This window comes from Hyperolius riggenbachi, chromosome 5, assembly GCF_040937935.1.
Source record: "Hyperolius riggenbachi isolate aHypRig1 chromosome 5, aHypRig1.pri, whole genome shotgun sequence".
Lineage (NCBI taxonomy): Eukaryota > Metazoa > Chordata > Amphibia > Anura > Hyperoliidae > Hyperolius > Hyperolius riggenbachi.
Genome location: NC_090650.1, coordinates 252,435,930 through 252,453,666, shown reverse-complemented (window position 1 = coordinate 252,453,666; position 17,737 = coordinate 252,435,930). Strand labels below are relative to the sequence as shown.

At 43.0% G+C, this 17,737-nt stretch overlaps 1 protein-coding gene across 2 annotated transcripts in view; it reads right to left on the bottom strand.

Moving 5' to 3' along the window:
* LOC137518663 (leukocyte elastase inhibitor-like) overlaps positions 1 to 17,496 on the bottom strand; it is a 33,809-nt gene extending 16,313 nt beyond the window's left edge. Inside the window, exons 1-3 of one of the 2 annotated variants that reach the window (XM_068236802.1) lie at positions 17,394 to 17,496; positions 13,006 to 13,181; positions 6,237 to 6,377 (exon numbers count right to left, since the gene is read on the bottom strand). In XM_068236802.1, the coding sequence (XP_068092903.1) occupies positions 6,237 to 6,377; positions 13,006 to 13,173 (309 nt within the window). In that variant the 5' untranslated portion in view covers positions 13,174 to 13,181; positions 17,394 to 17,496. Of the gene's footprint in view, positions 1 to 6,236; positions 6,378 to 13,005; positions 13,182 to 17,012; positions 17,087 to 17,393 lie in introns of those variants that run through there. The other variant, XM_068236801.1, reaches the window with a different exon arrangement.
* Between the last annotated feature and the right edge of the window lie 241 nt (positions 17,497 to 17,737).

The window sequence follows — 17,737 nt, the reverse complement described above, 5'->3', positions numbered from 1 at the left end:
TACAATTCATTAGACAGTATCATACGTTTTTGTTGTTGCTTTAGTGTCCCTTTACCTTGTCTAGCCCTCAGAGGATGCACAAGCATGGTGCCTTTATTACCATGCACTCTACACAACTGGGCGCCTCCACCAGGCCTATGCTTGTCTATATACCACTCTGCCCTCCCTTGTGCCATACTCCAAAATGGCTGATCCTATCACGCTGCTTTTAATTAGCAAATTTATTTATAGATACAGCTAATTTTGCTCTGTAAGAGGTGCTTCTTGTTTGGCTTTCCTGGTGTTTGGTAAATGCTGCATTCTTTCGATTCCAATTTACCTCTCACGCCTAATGCGGCTCCTTGAATTATGCTTTTTAACAAATAAATGCTGCTCTCAGTCCTAAGGCCCCTTTCATACGGGAAATTCACAACTTGTCAGCTGCTCTCCTGCAATGACCAGGGCATGATTAGAGCTTGGTACCGGTCAGGTGGCCTCCCATGGAGACAGATCTGAATGTGGCTCGACATGTCACAGTCCTCTGCCACGTAGTAACACCACCGTGTGTCAGCATTTGACACATGTGGTGTTACAAATGCTGCAATTTGGCTGCATTTAAATTTCATCTGAATTGCACTGGTGTGGGTAGCAGATGGGAAACTGAACTGCTTGGCAAGCTCTCTGTTCAGCAGGAGAAAGTGGCAGCACTTTCAGACAGAGGCTGTACCCAAAGTAGCCATTTGCAAAGATGTGCAGAGCTCCACAATATGGACAAAAGTATACAATATGCATTCAAAACAAAGGAGTGCGTTATCTTCAGTATAAATAATATGTGCACAAATTATTCCCTACTAGACTTCCCCACGGCATTGATGGGCCCTCGGGGAAGACCTACCGCTTTTTTTAACATATTGCTGCTAATTATAAATGGTATACAAATTTCTTCAAACAGATATCAAACAAGTGACAGCGCTCCAGGCTGCAAACTGAAATGTAAGCCAAAAGAGGCATGCAGAGCCCCAGAGGGACTAAAAACATGCCTTGAATGCAAATCAGATGCAAATTATGTACTAATTCCTAAACTAAAAATTTGAATACAGGTTGAAGCTCATGAATGCAGCTAGCCAAATAGTATACTTATGTTGCTTTTGTATAGCAGGAAGAAGCGGTAGTACTTTCAGACAGACCCGAATTAGCTATTTGCAAAGATGTGCAGAGTTCCACAATATGGACAAAATTACACATGCATTCAAAACAGAGACAGCAAAAGGAGGGCGTTAGCTTCAGTATAAATAATATGTGCACAAATTATTCACTACTAGACTCACTAGTGCTCTGTTCAGCTTCCTGTCTGAAAGAGGCTCAAAAGCTGCACATCACATTGCTTTACCCATGTTATTAACATGCTATATTTAACAGCAGACGAGTGCTGTTGAGCTAGTCCAGCACAACTAGCAATTGTCTTTGTACATAGCATGCCTAGTTTAAGGTTATTTATGTTTGCAAATCTATCTTTTTAGATACCGTGTTTCCCTGAAAGTAGGACCTCCCCTTAATGTAAGCCCTAGCATATATTTCAAGCATTCTTGAAATATAAGCCCTCCCCCTTAAATAAGCCCTAGTGGCAGCGGAAGTCCCGCCCCCTCCTCCAGAAAGTCGGATCCCCTTGCTCCACTGCAAATATTCTTACCTTCATAGTGCCCGCTGCATACATTCTCCTATTATATATGTATTCCACATAAAGAATAAGCCTTTTTATAACAGTGATCTAACACAATAATATAATAATTATTTGATTTTTTTAGAATCAAGCCTATAACAGTATAGGGTTCACTCCGCTTTTGCAGATATGAAACTAAACAATTTATGCAAAGGCTCCAGGAGTTAAAAAATAAAAAATAAGCCCATGGGAACATATACAACAATATTATTAATAATAATAATAATTATTAGGGTTTTTTTCTGTGTATTTTTGTGCATTTCTGTTTTGTTTTAGCCATTCTGCAGCATCTGAATGTGAATATTTTATACTTGTATGTATATTTGTACTTCCTGTGCTGGCGTACTGAGCTCCTTGCATTTAATGATTTTAGGCACTACAGTCCTGGCCAAAAGTTTTGATACTGTCAAAAATATTGGAAATTAAAAAAGTTGGTGCTTACGTTTTTATAATAGCAATTGCATATACTCTCAAATGTTATGAAGAGTGTTCAGATGAATTGCATAGTGCTTCTTTGCCATGAAATTTAACTGAACCCCTAAAAAACCTTTCCACTGCATTTCATTGCTGTCATTAAAGGACCTGCTGAGATCATTTCAGTAATCGTCTTGTTAACTCAGGTGAGAATGTTGATGAGCACAAGGCTGGAGATCATTATGTCAGGCTGATTGGGTTAGAATGGCAGACTTGACATGTTAAAAAGGAGGGTGATGCTTGAAATCATTGATCTTCCATTGTTAACCATGGTGACCAGCAAAGAAACGCTTGCAGCCATCATTGCGTTGCATAAAAATGGCTTCACAGGCAAGAATATTGTGGATACTAAGATTGCACCTAAAACAACAATTTATAGGATCATCAAGAACTTCAAGGAAAGAGGTTCAATTCTTGTTAAGAAAGCTTCAGGGTGTCCAAGAAAGTCCAGCAAGCGCCAGGATCGTCTCCTAAAGGGCATTCAGCTGCGGGATCAGAGTGCAACCAGTGTAGAGGTTGCTTAGGAATGGCAGCAGGCAGGTGTGAGTGCATCTGCACGCACAGTGAGGAGAAGACTTTTGGAAGATGGCCTAGTGTCAAGAAGGGCAGCAAAGAAACCACTTCTCTCCCAAAAAAAAATCAGGGACAGATTGATCTTCTGCAGAAAGTATGGTGAATGGACTGCTGAGGACTGGGGCAAAGTCATATTCTCCGATGAGGCCCCTTTCTGATTATTTGGGGCATCTGGAAAAAGGCTTGTCAGGAGAAGAAAAGGTAAGCGCTACCATCAGTCCTGTGTCATGCCAACAGTAAAGCATCCTGAGACCATTCATGTGTGGGTTGCTTCTCATGCAAGGGAGTGGGCTCACTCACAATTTTGCCAAAAAAACACAGCCATGAATAAAGAATGGTTCCAAAACACCCTCCAACAGCAACTTCTTCCAACAATCCAACAACAGTTTGGTGAAGAACAATGCATTTTCCAGCACGATAGAGCACCGTTTTATAAGGCAAAAGTGATAACTAAGTGGCTCGGGAACCAAAACGTTGACATTTTGGGTCCAAGGCCTGGAAACTCCCCAGATCTTAATTCCATTGAGAACTTGTGGTCATTCCTCAAGAGGCGGGTGGACAAACAAAAACCAACTAATTCTGAGAAACTCAAAGAAGTGATTATGAAAGAATGGGATTTGGCCCAGATGTTGATTGAGAGCATGCCCAGTCAAATTGAAGAGGTCCTGAAAAAGAAGGGCCAAAACTGCAAAGTACTCTTTGCATACATCTCATGTAATTGTCAATAAAAGCATTTGAAACGTATGAAGTGCTTATAATTATATTTCAGTACATCACATAAACAACTGAAACAAATTTCTAAAAGCAGTTTAGCAGCAAACTTTGTGAAAACTAATATTTTTGACAGTCTCAAAACTTTTGGCCAGGACTGTACAATTTGGCCTGAGGAAGTGAGCTCAGACCCACGAAACGTGTTGCCAGTGCAGAATACCTTTCATTTTATATGATGTTGTCTGTATTGAGGTAAGCCACCTCTCCTTTATTTAATTTTAGTTTTTTTTTAACCTAAATGTATTTATCGTTGGGTACCATCGAGATCATGAGCGCTATCTGTGACACTCTGAAGGCTGAATGAGCCAGGCTGACAAGTTCATACAACAGGTTGTTTGTAAAAGCAAATTTCTTATTCTATCTACAATCTTAGTGTAACACTTTACAAAATGCTTTAGGATTAACAGATTTAACAACATAACACTGCAACAAATACAGCTTCTCACATAAAAAACAGAGGATGTGACTGAACACCTTAACTACTTAAAGAACGCCCCACGCCAATGGGTGTGGTCGCGGCGGCAGCCCCAGGACCGCCTAAAGCCAATTGGCGTCAAGTCCTGGGGCAGCATTTTGCAGGAGATCGCACGCAGGCTGCATGCACATCTCCTGCTTGGGGGCAGAGCTCCGCCCCACCTTCAGTCTCCGAGGGGGGGTGGGCGATCAGACCCCACCAACAGAGAGCTCTGTTGGTGGGGAGAAAAGAGGGGGGGGGGGAATCACTTGTGTGCTGTGCTGTGCAGCCCTGCAGCTTGGCCTTAAAACTGCAGTGGCCACTTAACAATAGAAAGGCCTGGTCTTTAGGGGGGTTTAACACTGCGGTCCTCAAGTGGTTAAAGAGAAAAGCACAGAGACAACGGGAGCCCAAATAGCTTAATATGTTACTAAAAGGTTGATTGCAGAGACGGATTAAGGCTAAATGGGGCCCTAAGCAAAGTAACTGATTTGGGCTCCCTCTCCATCATGTCGTAATAGAATCAGAAGATGCAGCTGCACAGCAACATGCCGCACACACCGGGGCAGCCAAGCTACTGGTTGCTATGGGCAACAGCCCGCTTTCCTCTGTGGGTGCACAATGCAGGGAATAGCAGCGGCAAAATGCAGAGTGAGAGATGAATGGCTGGGACATTTGCACTCAGGGGCTAGGGCACCCCTGTGAAGAGGGCACCAGATATCACAGCAGCAGCACTTTCCCCCTGCATCTCCAGCCTGGCAATAGCAGAAAGCTCTGGACACCGCCAAACCGGAAGCTGTTCCCCAGACAGAATTACATAACCACCCCCACCACCGAGAAACCGATTTCCTCACAAACTAGACAGCCACCATCCCAGTGAATACCATAGTCCAGCAGAGAAGGCAACCGCAGCAAGGGAGAATGACAGCACCAGATGACTCACATTCACCTATTGCAATCCAAGCAATAGAGGTCCCGTCAACCGGAGCCCATCTGTCTCCTCTAGAGTGCTGCCGCTCTGTTACTACTACAATTACTACTTCCTACTTCCTGTCTGATCTGAGAATCAGGAAGTTCAGAGCGAGCGGCTGCACTGCAGAAGAGACCTAGGAGGAGAGCCTGGCTCTGAAGACAATCAGCAGTGCACAGCATCATTTGACAAGACAAGACAAATAACATTTATATTGCGCTTTTCTCCTGGCGGACTCAAAGCGCCAGAGCTGCAGCCACTAGGACGCGCCCTATAGGCAGTAGCAGTTTTAGAGAGACTTGCCAAAGGTCTCCTACTGAATAGGTGCTGGCTTACTGAACAGGCAAAGCCGAGATTCGAACCCTGGTCTCCTGTATCAGAGGCAGAGCCCTTAAAGGGACTCCGGGCAGTGCCTGTGTGTATGCCTTTAAGCATACCCACAACTAATTAATTACATCCTCACACCTACCAGCATGATGTTTGTAATTATATCCCCCTGGGTTCCTTATATTTCATTGCATTGTGCAGAATCGAGCTGCCGACTTTGGAGAAAAGTCGTCCTGTGTAATACAATGTAACTATGGAAAGATGCATATCATTTTGAAGCTCTCTTTCTCCTCTTTCCAATGATAGATAAACTGCCACCCTAGATAAACTGCCACCCTACGCCTTTTAGTATTCGCTATTTTCGCGATCGAAATTGCAGTGGCCGCGATTTCGATCGCAAAAATAGTGAAAACTAAAAGGCATAGTTACTGTACTGCTCAGAGTCCCTTTAACCATTATACCATCCAGCCACCGCTGACAGGATGGCGATGGCTGTTTTATGTGCTGATGGGGCCTCCTTTGACTCTAAATGGGGCCCCAAGCGATTGCTTTTGTTGCCTGGTCGGTAATCCGGCCCTGGTTGATTGTGAAGAAAGGAAAAGTAATGGTACACACAAAGGTGGGTTGCACTGGGGGGCAATGACAATGTGGAGCGGGTGGAGATTCACAACCCCGACTCCACACGGGTATCCAGGAGGTACTGGATGTGGTCGCTCTCTTAGGATAAAACACTTGATACTAATTGTGGCAACGCCATGTAGGACCAAAACCACCCCTCCAATGGAGAGTAGGATGCACAAGGGGGGTAAGAGGCACCCAAAGGTATATACACAGCAACCACATTTCACTTATCATCATAAGATGAGGGGGAAATTATTTCAGGCACATTTCTTTTGATTTCTGTACTGCTGACATTAGTTATTTTGTTCCCCTGGAAGTGTGAAGGAAAGGTAAGTAGAAATGCTTACGTTACTGAAGTTAAATGTCCGTTCCCCAAACAGTCTGTTAGCCAGATTCAGTGTGTATGAGGGACTAGCTTTCTTATTGATCTGAGCATTCAGAGCTTGAAAGTTGACATGGATATCTTTAACACAATCAAAATGCATAACCTAAATGTAGAAACAAAGAATACAGAAATTAAAATCTTGAGACATTAAAATCTAAGAAGAATGTAAGCAGCACGTTTACATTTTAAGCAGAAAGCACACAACTCTGGTAGATGCAACATTACTTTGGAAAATAACATGAAGACAGACATGCCATATGGGTTAACCGTCATAGCGATAAGTTTCCTCAACTAGTTGCAAGTGCTAGCTGATGGTTACTATTATTGCAAATGCAATTGAAATGCATTTTAAATGTGTCCTCATATTATGTCAGTATGACTGACTGCACTTGAAGGTCTATAGTTAGCTTTACACCCCAGCTTCGTGAACTTTTAGCTACTAGACAGCTGCCTTGGGGTCATTACAACTGAGTTAGCAGCATGACTGTATTCACAGCCACACCAGTTTTATGAAGTGGTTATACAGGGAGTGCCCATGAAAACAAGAAGCACATACTGGCAGGTTCAAGGTGTGCACATTTCTATATCGTGGGAAGAACACCTGTTATGCTAAAATCCAAAACAAACCCAGCTTTGATACGCTTAGCTAGCAGTATCTTTTGCCAAAATCAAACTTGTGCCATTTTGCAGTAATTTCTTTAGTATAAAGGCAAGATGTAAAATACACCTGTTATACAGTAATAATTTTACAACAGCAATAAATGGAGAATGTTTACCATAAGGACTGTTCTAACAGTTGTCTAAGCAAGACTTAGCATAAGACCTTTCCCCACTGATAAGCAAATCATCTGTGAGATCATCAACTATATTTATCAGTTAGTTGGCCTATGAGAACACAGTGCACATTCTTGTGAAACTTTAACTGTCTACTGTCCTTTTACCACTTTCATTTTTTATTGAGTTATAGCTGTCTCCACTAATCTAGTCTGCTTTTATTTAGATAAAGACATTTGTAGTCATTTATTGGCTTATACAGGCAAAGTCCACAAGTTAATGTATTTCCTGGCACTTGTCATTGCTACTGCCTTCTCAGTAGTACATAGTATATACTCAAATACAGAGTTTGGGGCCAAAAATTACCTCATTCCATAGCTAACTTTATATTCTAATTAACTCAAAGAACACGGCAGAAGATACTCCCCATCTGTTGCCACTAATAGCACAAAACAGTGGAGTGTCTTCTTTCTTGGCCATTCTCCCCTCTGCTGATCCCACCAGTGTTCCACCTGAGACTAGAGTTGCAGAAAGGAGCTCTGGGACTTAGAACACAGGAAATGTAGCTATACTCTGCTTCTCCAGCATGCTTCACTGCAAGTTACTTTGCATTAGGGGGACACTGGAGGGTTAAACATTGATGGAACCAGTGGGGCAAAGGCAGAACATACTCCACTGCACTCTGGCAGCAGACAGTGTTGGGACCTTGTGCTCTCTAAGTTTAAAGGACACCTGAAGCGAGAGAGATATGGAGGCTTCCATATTTATTTCCGCTGTGCTGGGGGTGAGCCGTAGCAACATAGTGTGGGTTGCCACAGAGCGCTGGATTTCAATGGAGAGGTTTTGGGAACAAACTGACATGGCGGTTTTGCAAACAGGGGCGCACAATTATGGTAATTTCCTGGAAAACCAGTGACTTAAATGCCTGTTCATTCGCCTAACCTACAGTTAAGATCAAAATTATTAGCCCCCGAGGAATCATGGAACATTTTCCTAAACTTTTTTCCAATGTTTGCAGCACTAATGAAACTTGATATAATCAAACATTCATCTGTGCTATTTAGTAGCTTTTGGTACATTTTGTAATGTAAAATACATTTTTAGGCAAGCTTTATATCAAATATTGAAAAAATGCAGTGGTAAAAAAAAAATATTATACCCATGTGAATGTTTGCTTTCAAAACACCTACAGTAATTAACCAATCAGCTTTGAAACTACACCTGTGCAGTCAATTGGCTTCCTAACAACACTTGCAGTCAACTGGCTTCCATTCAAACTGCATTAAAAGACTACAAGGAACAGGGCACCTGAACACATGAACATGAGAAGGACTACTGTTACTTACCATGCCAAGGACAAAGGAAATCACTCTGGAGCTCAGAAAGAAGATAGTAGGGGCTCAATGTAAGGGGAAAGGCTACACTGCCATTTCCAAGCAATTCACAGTATCTAGAACTGCTGCACGTTGCATCATTGCCAAGGAGACAAAATTACAAGGAGACAAATTCAGGAAGGAACAAATCTGGCCGTGGCTGTAAGTGCAAGATTTCTAGAACTCCGGAGAGGAAAATAGTCAGATGTCAGCAAGGAGCCCCAGACATCTGCCAAGATGATTGTTGCTCACTTGGCCTCTTTGAGGGTTGATGTTTCAAGGAACACAGTGAGGACTCTTCATCATGGTGAGCTTCAGTGCCATTGCCCAAGAAGAACCCCTTCACTCAAAGGGCTTGATTGTCTAAAGTGTGATAACTGCTATCACAGCAGTTATCACGCGAGCTGCCACGTGCAAAGGTTAGCGTGCGGACAGCGTTAGTTCTCGTGATAAGCGAAGGTTTGCGCACAATCACGTGCACTTTTCACGTGCAAAGCACACGTGATCGAGTGCAAACCTTCGCTTATCACGCGAAGTAATGATGTTCGTGCGCGGCAGCTCACATGATAACTGCTGTGATAGCAGTTATCACACTTTAGTGAATCAAGCCCAAAGAGCGGCACATTAAAGCCCGACTGAGGTGTGCCCATGTACATTTGAAAGGTATAGATGTGTTTTGTAAGTCTGTGCTTTGGTCTGAGGAGACTAAATTGCAACTGTTAGGGCACATGGATGTGACTGTTTGGCGAAAAAAAGTAGAGGAGTAGAAGTACTAGGAACACAGTTCCCACAGTTAAATGCGGTGGTGGGAGCATCATGCTGTTGGGCTGCTTTGTAGCTTCAGGCACAGGGAGCATTGTTCGGGTGCATAGCATCATGAAAATAGAAAATTCTGTTGACATTTTGAGGGAGAATATGCTGAAATCTGCTCGTAGTTTAGGCTTCGGTCATTACTGGGTCTTCCAACAAGACAATGACCCAAAGCATGCATCAAAATTACTTAAACAGTTACTCAAGCAGGGGCGTAGCAATAGGGGTTGCAGAGGTTGCGACCGCATCTGGGCCCTTGGGCCAGAGGGGCCCAGAAGGGCCCTCCCTCAACTACAGTATTAGCTCTTTATTGGTCCTGTGCTCATTATAATCACTTCTATAGAGACTTTGAATAGTGGTAATCACTAACAAACTGTGCCGTATCAATTTTTATGTATAGAGTGCTTGGGGGGCCCCATTGTAAAACTTGCATCGGGGCCCACAGCTCCTTAGCTACGCCACTGTACTCAAGGATACCAAAACCAATACCCTTCAGTGGAAAGCCCACAGAGCCCAGACCTCAATCCTATTTAGAATCTATGACGGGCGCTCAAAGTGAAAGTCCATGCTCAGAAACCATGCAATTTGGACCAGCTAGAACAGTTTGCAATTGAAGAATGGGCCAAAATCCCTCAGGAGACCTATGCCATCCTAGTAAAGAAATACTCTTTCTATTGACTTTTAAGGGCTAGAGGGCTAATAATTGATGTTATTTTGTGCACAAGGCACTATTCTGTGGATTTAAATACATGTATATATTTCTGAAGCACTGTTTTTGGATCATGTTTTTGTAGACTCTGCATATCATGTATTGTGTGTATCACTAGCTGCTTGTATCGTATGCGCATTGGAACCCAATGGGAGTTATTAACCTCCCTGGCGGTACGCAGTTTCCGATGCTGTGTCCACGGGAGGATATTTAAAAAAAAAAGTTGTATAAATTGCTTAACCTCTTGACAACCAGCTAATGCCGATTGGCGTAAACTGGTTGTCTGCGGGTTTCCATGGAAACGTTCCATGTCAGTTCACGGAGGGTGTCTCCGTGAACTGCCTGCGAGCCTCCGATCGCGGCTCGCAGGTGAAATGTAAACACGCGGGGAAGAAATCCCCGGTGTTTACACTGCACGGCGCTGCAGCAGCGCCGTAAAGGAGATCGGCAATCCCCGGCCTATCGCCGCTGTCTGATAGGCTGAAGCCTATCAGAGGCGGTACAGGATGTATCGCCGTCCTGTACCGCCCACGGAGCCAGGGAGGGAGGGAAGGAGAGGGAGGGGGGAATCGCGCTGCGGAGGGAGGCTTTGAGGAGCCCCCCCCGCAAGGCACAGCAGAGTGGCAGCGATCAGACCCCCCCCAGCAGGACATCCCCCTAGTGGGGAAAAAAGGGGGGGGAAGTCTGATCGCCCTGCCTGCAATTCGACCTGTGCTGGGGGCTGAAGAGCCCACCCAGCACAGATCAATGGGAAACCACTTGATCGGCAAGTGGTTAAGCTAGTGCATTGCTAGCTAAGTGTGGCCCCCATGTCCCCCGGCACCACTGTGATCCCCCTGATCGCCGCCGGCAATATTTACCCGTCCGCAATCCCGCGAGAGCTGCAGCTTCACCATGTAGCTTCAGTGGTCACTATGGCGACGATCGGACATGATGTCATGCGCAATCCCGATCCTCCCCATAGCAAAGCCTGGAGCTGATTGGGAGGCTGCACCATTGCGGGATCCCTGGGGGGTACGTATAACGGCGGCAATTGCGGGTGATCGTGGGAGAGCGGAGGGACTTGGGGGGCATGCTAAGTTAGCAAAGTGGTAGATTAAGCATATAGAACAAATTTTATTAAAAAAAAACCTCCGGGGGCCATGCGATCCTCTCCGGCAGCTAGCCTGAACGTAGGTCGGGCTTACCGCCAGGAAGGTTAAGGCAGATTTTAAATATTCTTTACATTTTTTATCTTTCTGGATAAGTCCACAATAAACAAACTTAATTTCTCACTAATAGTGAGTTGTTGACTACTTTTTTGTGACCTATTGTTTCCCTTATATGGGAAACTCTTTCTTGATGGTTATGTTCTGCTTGCTTGAGACTAAATGTTAAAAATAGGCCTATCTAATACAGTACTATACCCCACTCTCTATACATACCATGAATGCATTAAATGTTACATGTACAGAGTACATTAATTGAAAGTATATTAACCTTGATGGAGCCATGGAACTCGGTCTTTAAAGGGAACCTGAGATTGGCGATTACCAATACAATATACATACCTGGGGCTTCCACCAGCCCCTTCCAGCCTGATTGGTCCCACGCCATCCTCTTCTCCCTCTCTGTTCATGCGCAATTGGCCCTGTAAAGCCCTCCAGTCCAGGGCCAACTTCACATGCACTCCCAGAAACGCGTTCACGTTGCCTGGAGCGTTCTGCACACCGGTGACTGGAGCAAGACAGGGGAGCGTGCATGCACCAACTGATCTCGACTGACGAATTCTCTGGGGCCAGTTGCGGGTGAACGGAGAAGTAGAAGAGGACGCCATGGGTGCGATAAGACTGGAGGGGGCTAGAGGAAGCCCCAGGTATGTATATTTTATTAGTAATCTCCCATCTCAGGTACACTTTAAGCACAGCAGAGCCCACAAACAGCCTAAGAAATTTACCTTCACCACTGTGACAACTGCTGGCGATTTGTGATGGTTGTTGAGACTGCTGGTTAGATGAGTTCTGGATAACCGGGTTATCATAAATAAATGACGTTAGTGTATGGCGTAATGACGTAACATAAATAATTAATATACAGAAAATCGTTAAAATCAACAATTATAGAGACAAATAATAGCACAGCATGAAATAAAAAATTGAATAAAATACTTAGGTTTGTGGAAATATGTCTTTTCTGGGAAAATCTGAACACATGGAAAATGTCCTTTGTTTCAGTTCAGGAAAATGGCCGCCAGCCACATGGTCCTCTGCCTGGCTTGATCAGGTGATGGTACACAGGGGAGGACTGAGGTCCGCCTGCTGGCAATGTGCTTTTGATGAAGCTGGTTTGGGGTGTGGCAACGTCTGCCTCCTCTGAATTACAAACCAATCACAGTTCATTCCCTCGGAGAGAGATTTAGGTTTAAACTTATGAAACACTGTAATTCAAAACTGATAAATGCCACATTTGCACTGATAACAGATTAATATTCCTCAGATTATGACAATTCCTATGACATCAGACTTGATTAGGGTAGAGGGTCCAGTTCCTGAGAAGTTTAATAATTTGGTTGTAGAGTACCCCTTGCCCCTCAAGACTGGTATCATCTACTCTCTGCTTCTGACGGAGTCAGACAGTCTGATCTCATGCTGAACTGATTCTGTCTCCTCAAAAGGCAGAGACACTTGCCACTTGCTTGCTGCTGGGGCTTTCACACCTGGTGTCACTGGCAGGAAAGGGACTCTTTTGATCCAGCTAATTAACCACACAGGCAGCATACTTGCCTCTCATGAAAAGAACTCTAACACCTATGATTGCAACAGAGACCCCCAGGCTTGACTGCCTGATATCCACAGACAGGCGATTCTGATCTGGCAAGTCAACGGCAATTGGTGCAGTAAACCGATTGCAATTGTGCTCTCTTTTCTCACGGCTCTTCCGTGACATATATAGTTTGTCGTAAACGTATGGTTTGAAACAAATATTTTTAAGAATCAGTCAACATAACATTCAATCAAGCTGATTTCTCTCACTTTTGTGTGCTTTTATTCTAACGCGATTCTCTGTTGTAGTGTAATTGTACTCACTTTTGACTCTTGGTCAGCTGTTTTACCTTTGCTGCCCAGGTAAACCATGGCAATAGCAGATGCCAGACTTACTGGAGAGAAGAAAATGTTCCCAGTACTGTTTCTTTGATTTAATATTTTATACAAATCTATTGAAAAGTTGCTGACAGCAGATGTGAGCGTATCCATTGTGGCTCCTGTAAAGACAATGTAAACAAAATTGTTCATTTTTATGTGTAAGGCTCAGTGTAAAATACCTTTCTTAACACCTGATGAGTGTATGCGGACACCAATTAGAATACAGGTATACTGCTTGAGAGTTTCACCTAAGCTTAAGCATGGTACACACTTTCAATTATGATTGGCCAATCACTGACCAATTTTACCACCTCCATGTAGTGTGAGCATCAGGGCTGTGGAGTCGTGGAGTCGGAGTCGTGGAGTCGGGCAATTTTGGGTGCCTGGAGTCGGAGTCGGAGTCGGGAAAAAATGCACCGACTCCGACTCCGACTCCTAATGAATTTGTAACTGTAATTAAAATAGAAAATATGATAAAATGTTCTATTTCTCAGATAATAGTCATTAAATATAATGTATATATACAGTATATATACAGTAATAGCTGTGCTTAGTCCACAAAAATGAAATAAACCAATCAAAATTAGTTACTCGTGCTGCTTCAATAAAGCAGTCCCCGTATTTTTAAGGTCAGATATACATATCTGATTGTGACTGTATATATGATGTGTACACAGGAATCTCTTATATATACTAAATAACATCTATGCTGTAAGAATAAAGCCTGATGTGTAGCCGTGTCACTAATAGAGATGGTCAACGAGATGGAAATAATTCTGCATTGATGCTGATTTATGCAAATGTATTTTGCTCATGAAATCAAATAATTTGATATGTTATTAAAATTTGGTTTGGTGACTACAAATTAAAGGGTAACGGAGACGGATGAAAAGTAAAGTTTTTTTTTACATACCTGGGGCTTCCTCCAGCCCCCTTCAGGCTAATCAGTCCCTCACTGTCCTCCACCACCCAGATCTTCTGCTATGAGTCCTGGTAATTCAGCCAGTCAGCGCTGTCCGGCCGCATGCCGCTCCCACAGCCAGGAACATTGTGCACCTGCGTAATAGTGCTGCGCAGGTGTAGTACGCTCCTGGTGGCGGAGTGTGTGCATGCGCACTACGCCTGACTGGCTCAAGTACCTGGACCCATAGCAGAAGATCCAGGTGGTGGAGGAGGACATAGAGGGACTGATTATCCTGAAGGCGGCTGGAGGAAGCCCCAGGTATGTATAAAACTTTAATTTCATCTGTCTCAGGTTTACTTTGTTACACAGTAGTACTATACTCTACATATGCACTCCCCACAGAGCTGCAGGGAATCCACTGAGAATGCTGTGCACATTGAACACAGAGGTGTTGTCTGTCACCCATAAACCTTGTTCAGATTGTGCATGAAGAATGTGTAATAGAGGCAGAATCTCCTCATTCCCCTGCAGAGTACCTGCACATCATTCTTACATGTACCCACACTTACATTGCCTAGGGCCTGATAGATGTTCTTTGTTCCGGTTTGTACCTTTTACAAGTACTCTTACCAAGGACTAGTTTTAGTCTAAAGGGAATAAATATAGTAGTCTACATATCCTTCTCACTTCAGTTGTCTTGTAAAATTCCTAAGCGTTGGCAGTTAAGAGACGAATTTCATGTTACATACTTTTAATCAACAAAATTGTAATATGCAAATTAGAGGAGTCGGAGTCGTGGAGTCGGAGTCGGAGTCGGTGGAATCCTAAACTGAGGAGTCGGAGTCGGAGTCGGTGGATTTTTGGACCGACTCCACAGCCCTGGTGAGCATCAACAGATATTGAATACTATGAGCAGATTGTGTAGGTAACCCTCATACTACATGGTGGTGATAAAATTGGTCAGTGCGCAAGCATGAGTGTGGAAGCGTGCTAGCGTGTGCGCAGTAGGGAGCCACCGGTCTTCAGGAGCACTGGGGCTCCCGAATACTTCCGAAGCCTCCTTTGGCTGCAGAGAGAGCAGTATTTGACCAATTGGTAAAATACAGTTACCGGGAAGGCAGCGCTGGAACGCAAACACCGTGAGAGGAGTGGGAAGGCTCTATAGGACCCAATCCTTCCCTCTCTTTAGGTAAGTATCTGGTTGATTTTTTTTCCAGGTTCCTATTCACTTTAATAACCAAAGCACAACAAAAGTGGTTTCCCCTTCCTCCCTTCAGACATTTAACCTTTTAGGTTCCTGTATGAAGATGCAGAGTAGCTAGTTGGGAAATCACCTAAGCATGGAATGTACAGCGCTGCATAAGATGTTGGCGCTATATAAATACTAAATAATAATAACCTTACTGAGGCCTTGAACCCACTATAAATCACTAGCACTTTTAAGAAGCGTTTTGTAAGCAATTTCATGAGCGTTTTCCGGCGATTTTGGTAGTGATTTTAAGGGCCGGTTCACACTCTGTGCTTTGCCTGCGGTTGCGTTCAGCTCCATGATTGCGATTTGTGGGTAAAAATCTCGCGATTTAGCGCAATCTGCGCTTGTAATTCCCGTTCAATAGAACGGAAATCACAGAGCAGTTGCCCCCAAAACTTTTCATGCAGCGCATTTGCGATTGTTTGAAATCGTTACAGCTGTAGTTTGAATGTATCCATAGGGATACATTATAGCGGTGCTTTGATGATCGCTGTCGATCAGCAAAGTGCTGTAAAATCGCCCCAAAGTGAATCAGCCCTAAGCTTTTTAGCAGCGATTGTGATAGCGATTTGCGATTAGCAATTTCAATTCTGATTGGTCCTTTCAAATTATTATAATTTGTTTTACAGTTTGCAGTAAATTAAAATCGCACGCAAATAGCTATGTGTAGCGATTCATGCCCGATTCGCAAGCGCTTCAATACTTTACATTGAAGCGCAAACGCTCCCAAAATGCTGCATGTCCTGCAATTGCGATTTTGCTCATCGCAATCTCTACTGTGGAATTTGTTACATTTATTTACATTGGCAGAGCGTTTAGGGAAAGCGCTAGCGATTTAAAGTGCTCCCTAAACATTCAAAAAAGCACTCTAATGGGTTCCAGGCCTGACTTGGACAGGATCTGCAAAGAGGAGTAAGCCAAAATCCCTCCTCAAAAGTGAGCAAACCTGGTAGCCAAATACAAGAAACATCCGACCTCTTTGATTGCCAACAAGGGTTATTTCACCAAAGTCATCTCTTCATATGGGATCAAACACTTATTTCACTTATTACAATGTACATCAAGCTCTGACTTTGAGACACTGCGTTTTGGGTTCTCTTGTTGTTATTCTGTGTTTCACAGCTATAATAAACCTACCATCACAGTTATAAGCTGGTAATTTTTTGGTCAGAGAACAATTTAGCAAAATCTGGAAGCTGATCTAATACCTAGCATTGTAAGATAGATAATGCAGATAAACAATCAATAACACGGCAACATCAACTGTTATACCATAAATCTAAAAGTGTATTGAGACCTTTAGCCCTGAACAAAACACCTGCAATTGTATAAACCTATCTAGACTTCAGAACTACTTGTCAGTTAGCGTGAGTAGCTTTTCCTCTTTTGGCTAGTGGCACACTAGGTAGAATCGCTAGCGTTGTGGGAAATGCTAATATTTTTGCCCATAGTGAAAGTTTATGCGTCACATGAAAAAACGCATATATGTGCATTTTATAATGTGCATTTTTCCAACTGCAGAAATATTTCTCAAACGCATGTAAAACACACATGATGTATCTCAATGGAGAAGCAAAGGACTGTGTTTTTACATTTGTTTTTGATGCTTTTTAAAAAAAATAAATGATACTGAATGTATACTCCATTGATAAGGGGAAACTTGAAAAACCGCGAACGCACCCAAAACGTATAAAAAATTTAAACACTAATTGAATCCAAATATGCAAACAAAAAATTAAAAACTGCACAATGCAGAAAACGCATGATTCTCACATGGCCTAGTGTGCTCCTAACCTTTGTGAAGTACAAATGTCCTGCTTTCTGTATTCATACAGCAGCTCCATAGAACAGGGTGATGAAGAGGATACCTCGGCTGGTAAGAGAAAAGTATGGCGGTGGGCGTTACTTTCATCTTTCTATCATGTTAATCCCCTGCCTGCTCAGCCTCTAGCTATAACATGTTTTAAATCACTTGAATGAATCAGGTGTCCTGACATTATGCTTACTTTCCTGATCTGTACGCTTTGTTTCACAAGCAATTAAGAAAACATTACAGATCAAAGATCAGCATAACCATCAAACAACTAGCATGTTTTGTAATCGATGCCTGTACCTTATTTCTTGGAGATGTATTTATAAGGTTTGTTTCAAGAAGGGTGTAAAAGGATATCTTACCCTTGTGTGTACTTTTCAGCTTCCTGCAAAGCTGTCCCAGCTGGATAGTTCTCAGAGCCGGTTGTGGCTTCCCTTGCAGATTGTGAAACTGCTATAAGACATCATTAAACAAGGAAGTACAAGAGGGAGGGATTTCAGCTACACACAAGTTATCACGGACGTTCTTTAGTTAATAAAGTCCTATGAAATACAATGATATACATACATTTCCAATTATAGCGTGCAATACACTAACTATGCTGTAAATACTTGAAATCAAGTGGATTTTAAAGTCAACATAGAATATAATTTTGCCTTCTTACAACAAAAGGTATTTGTGATAATTCAACTTTAAAGAATAAAAC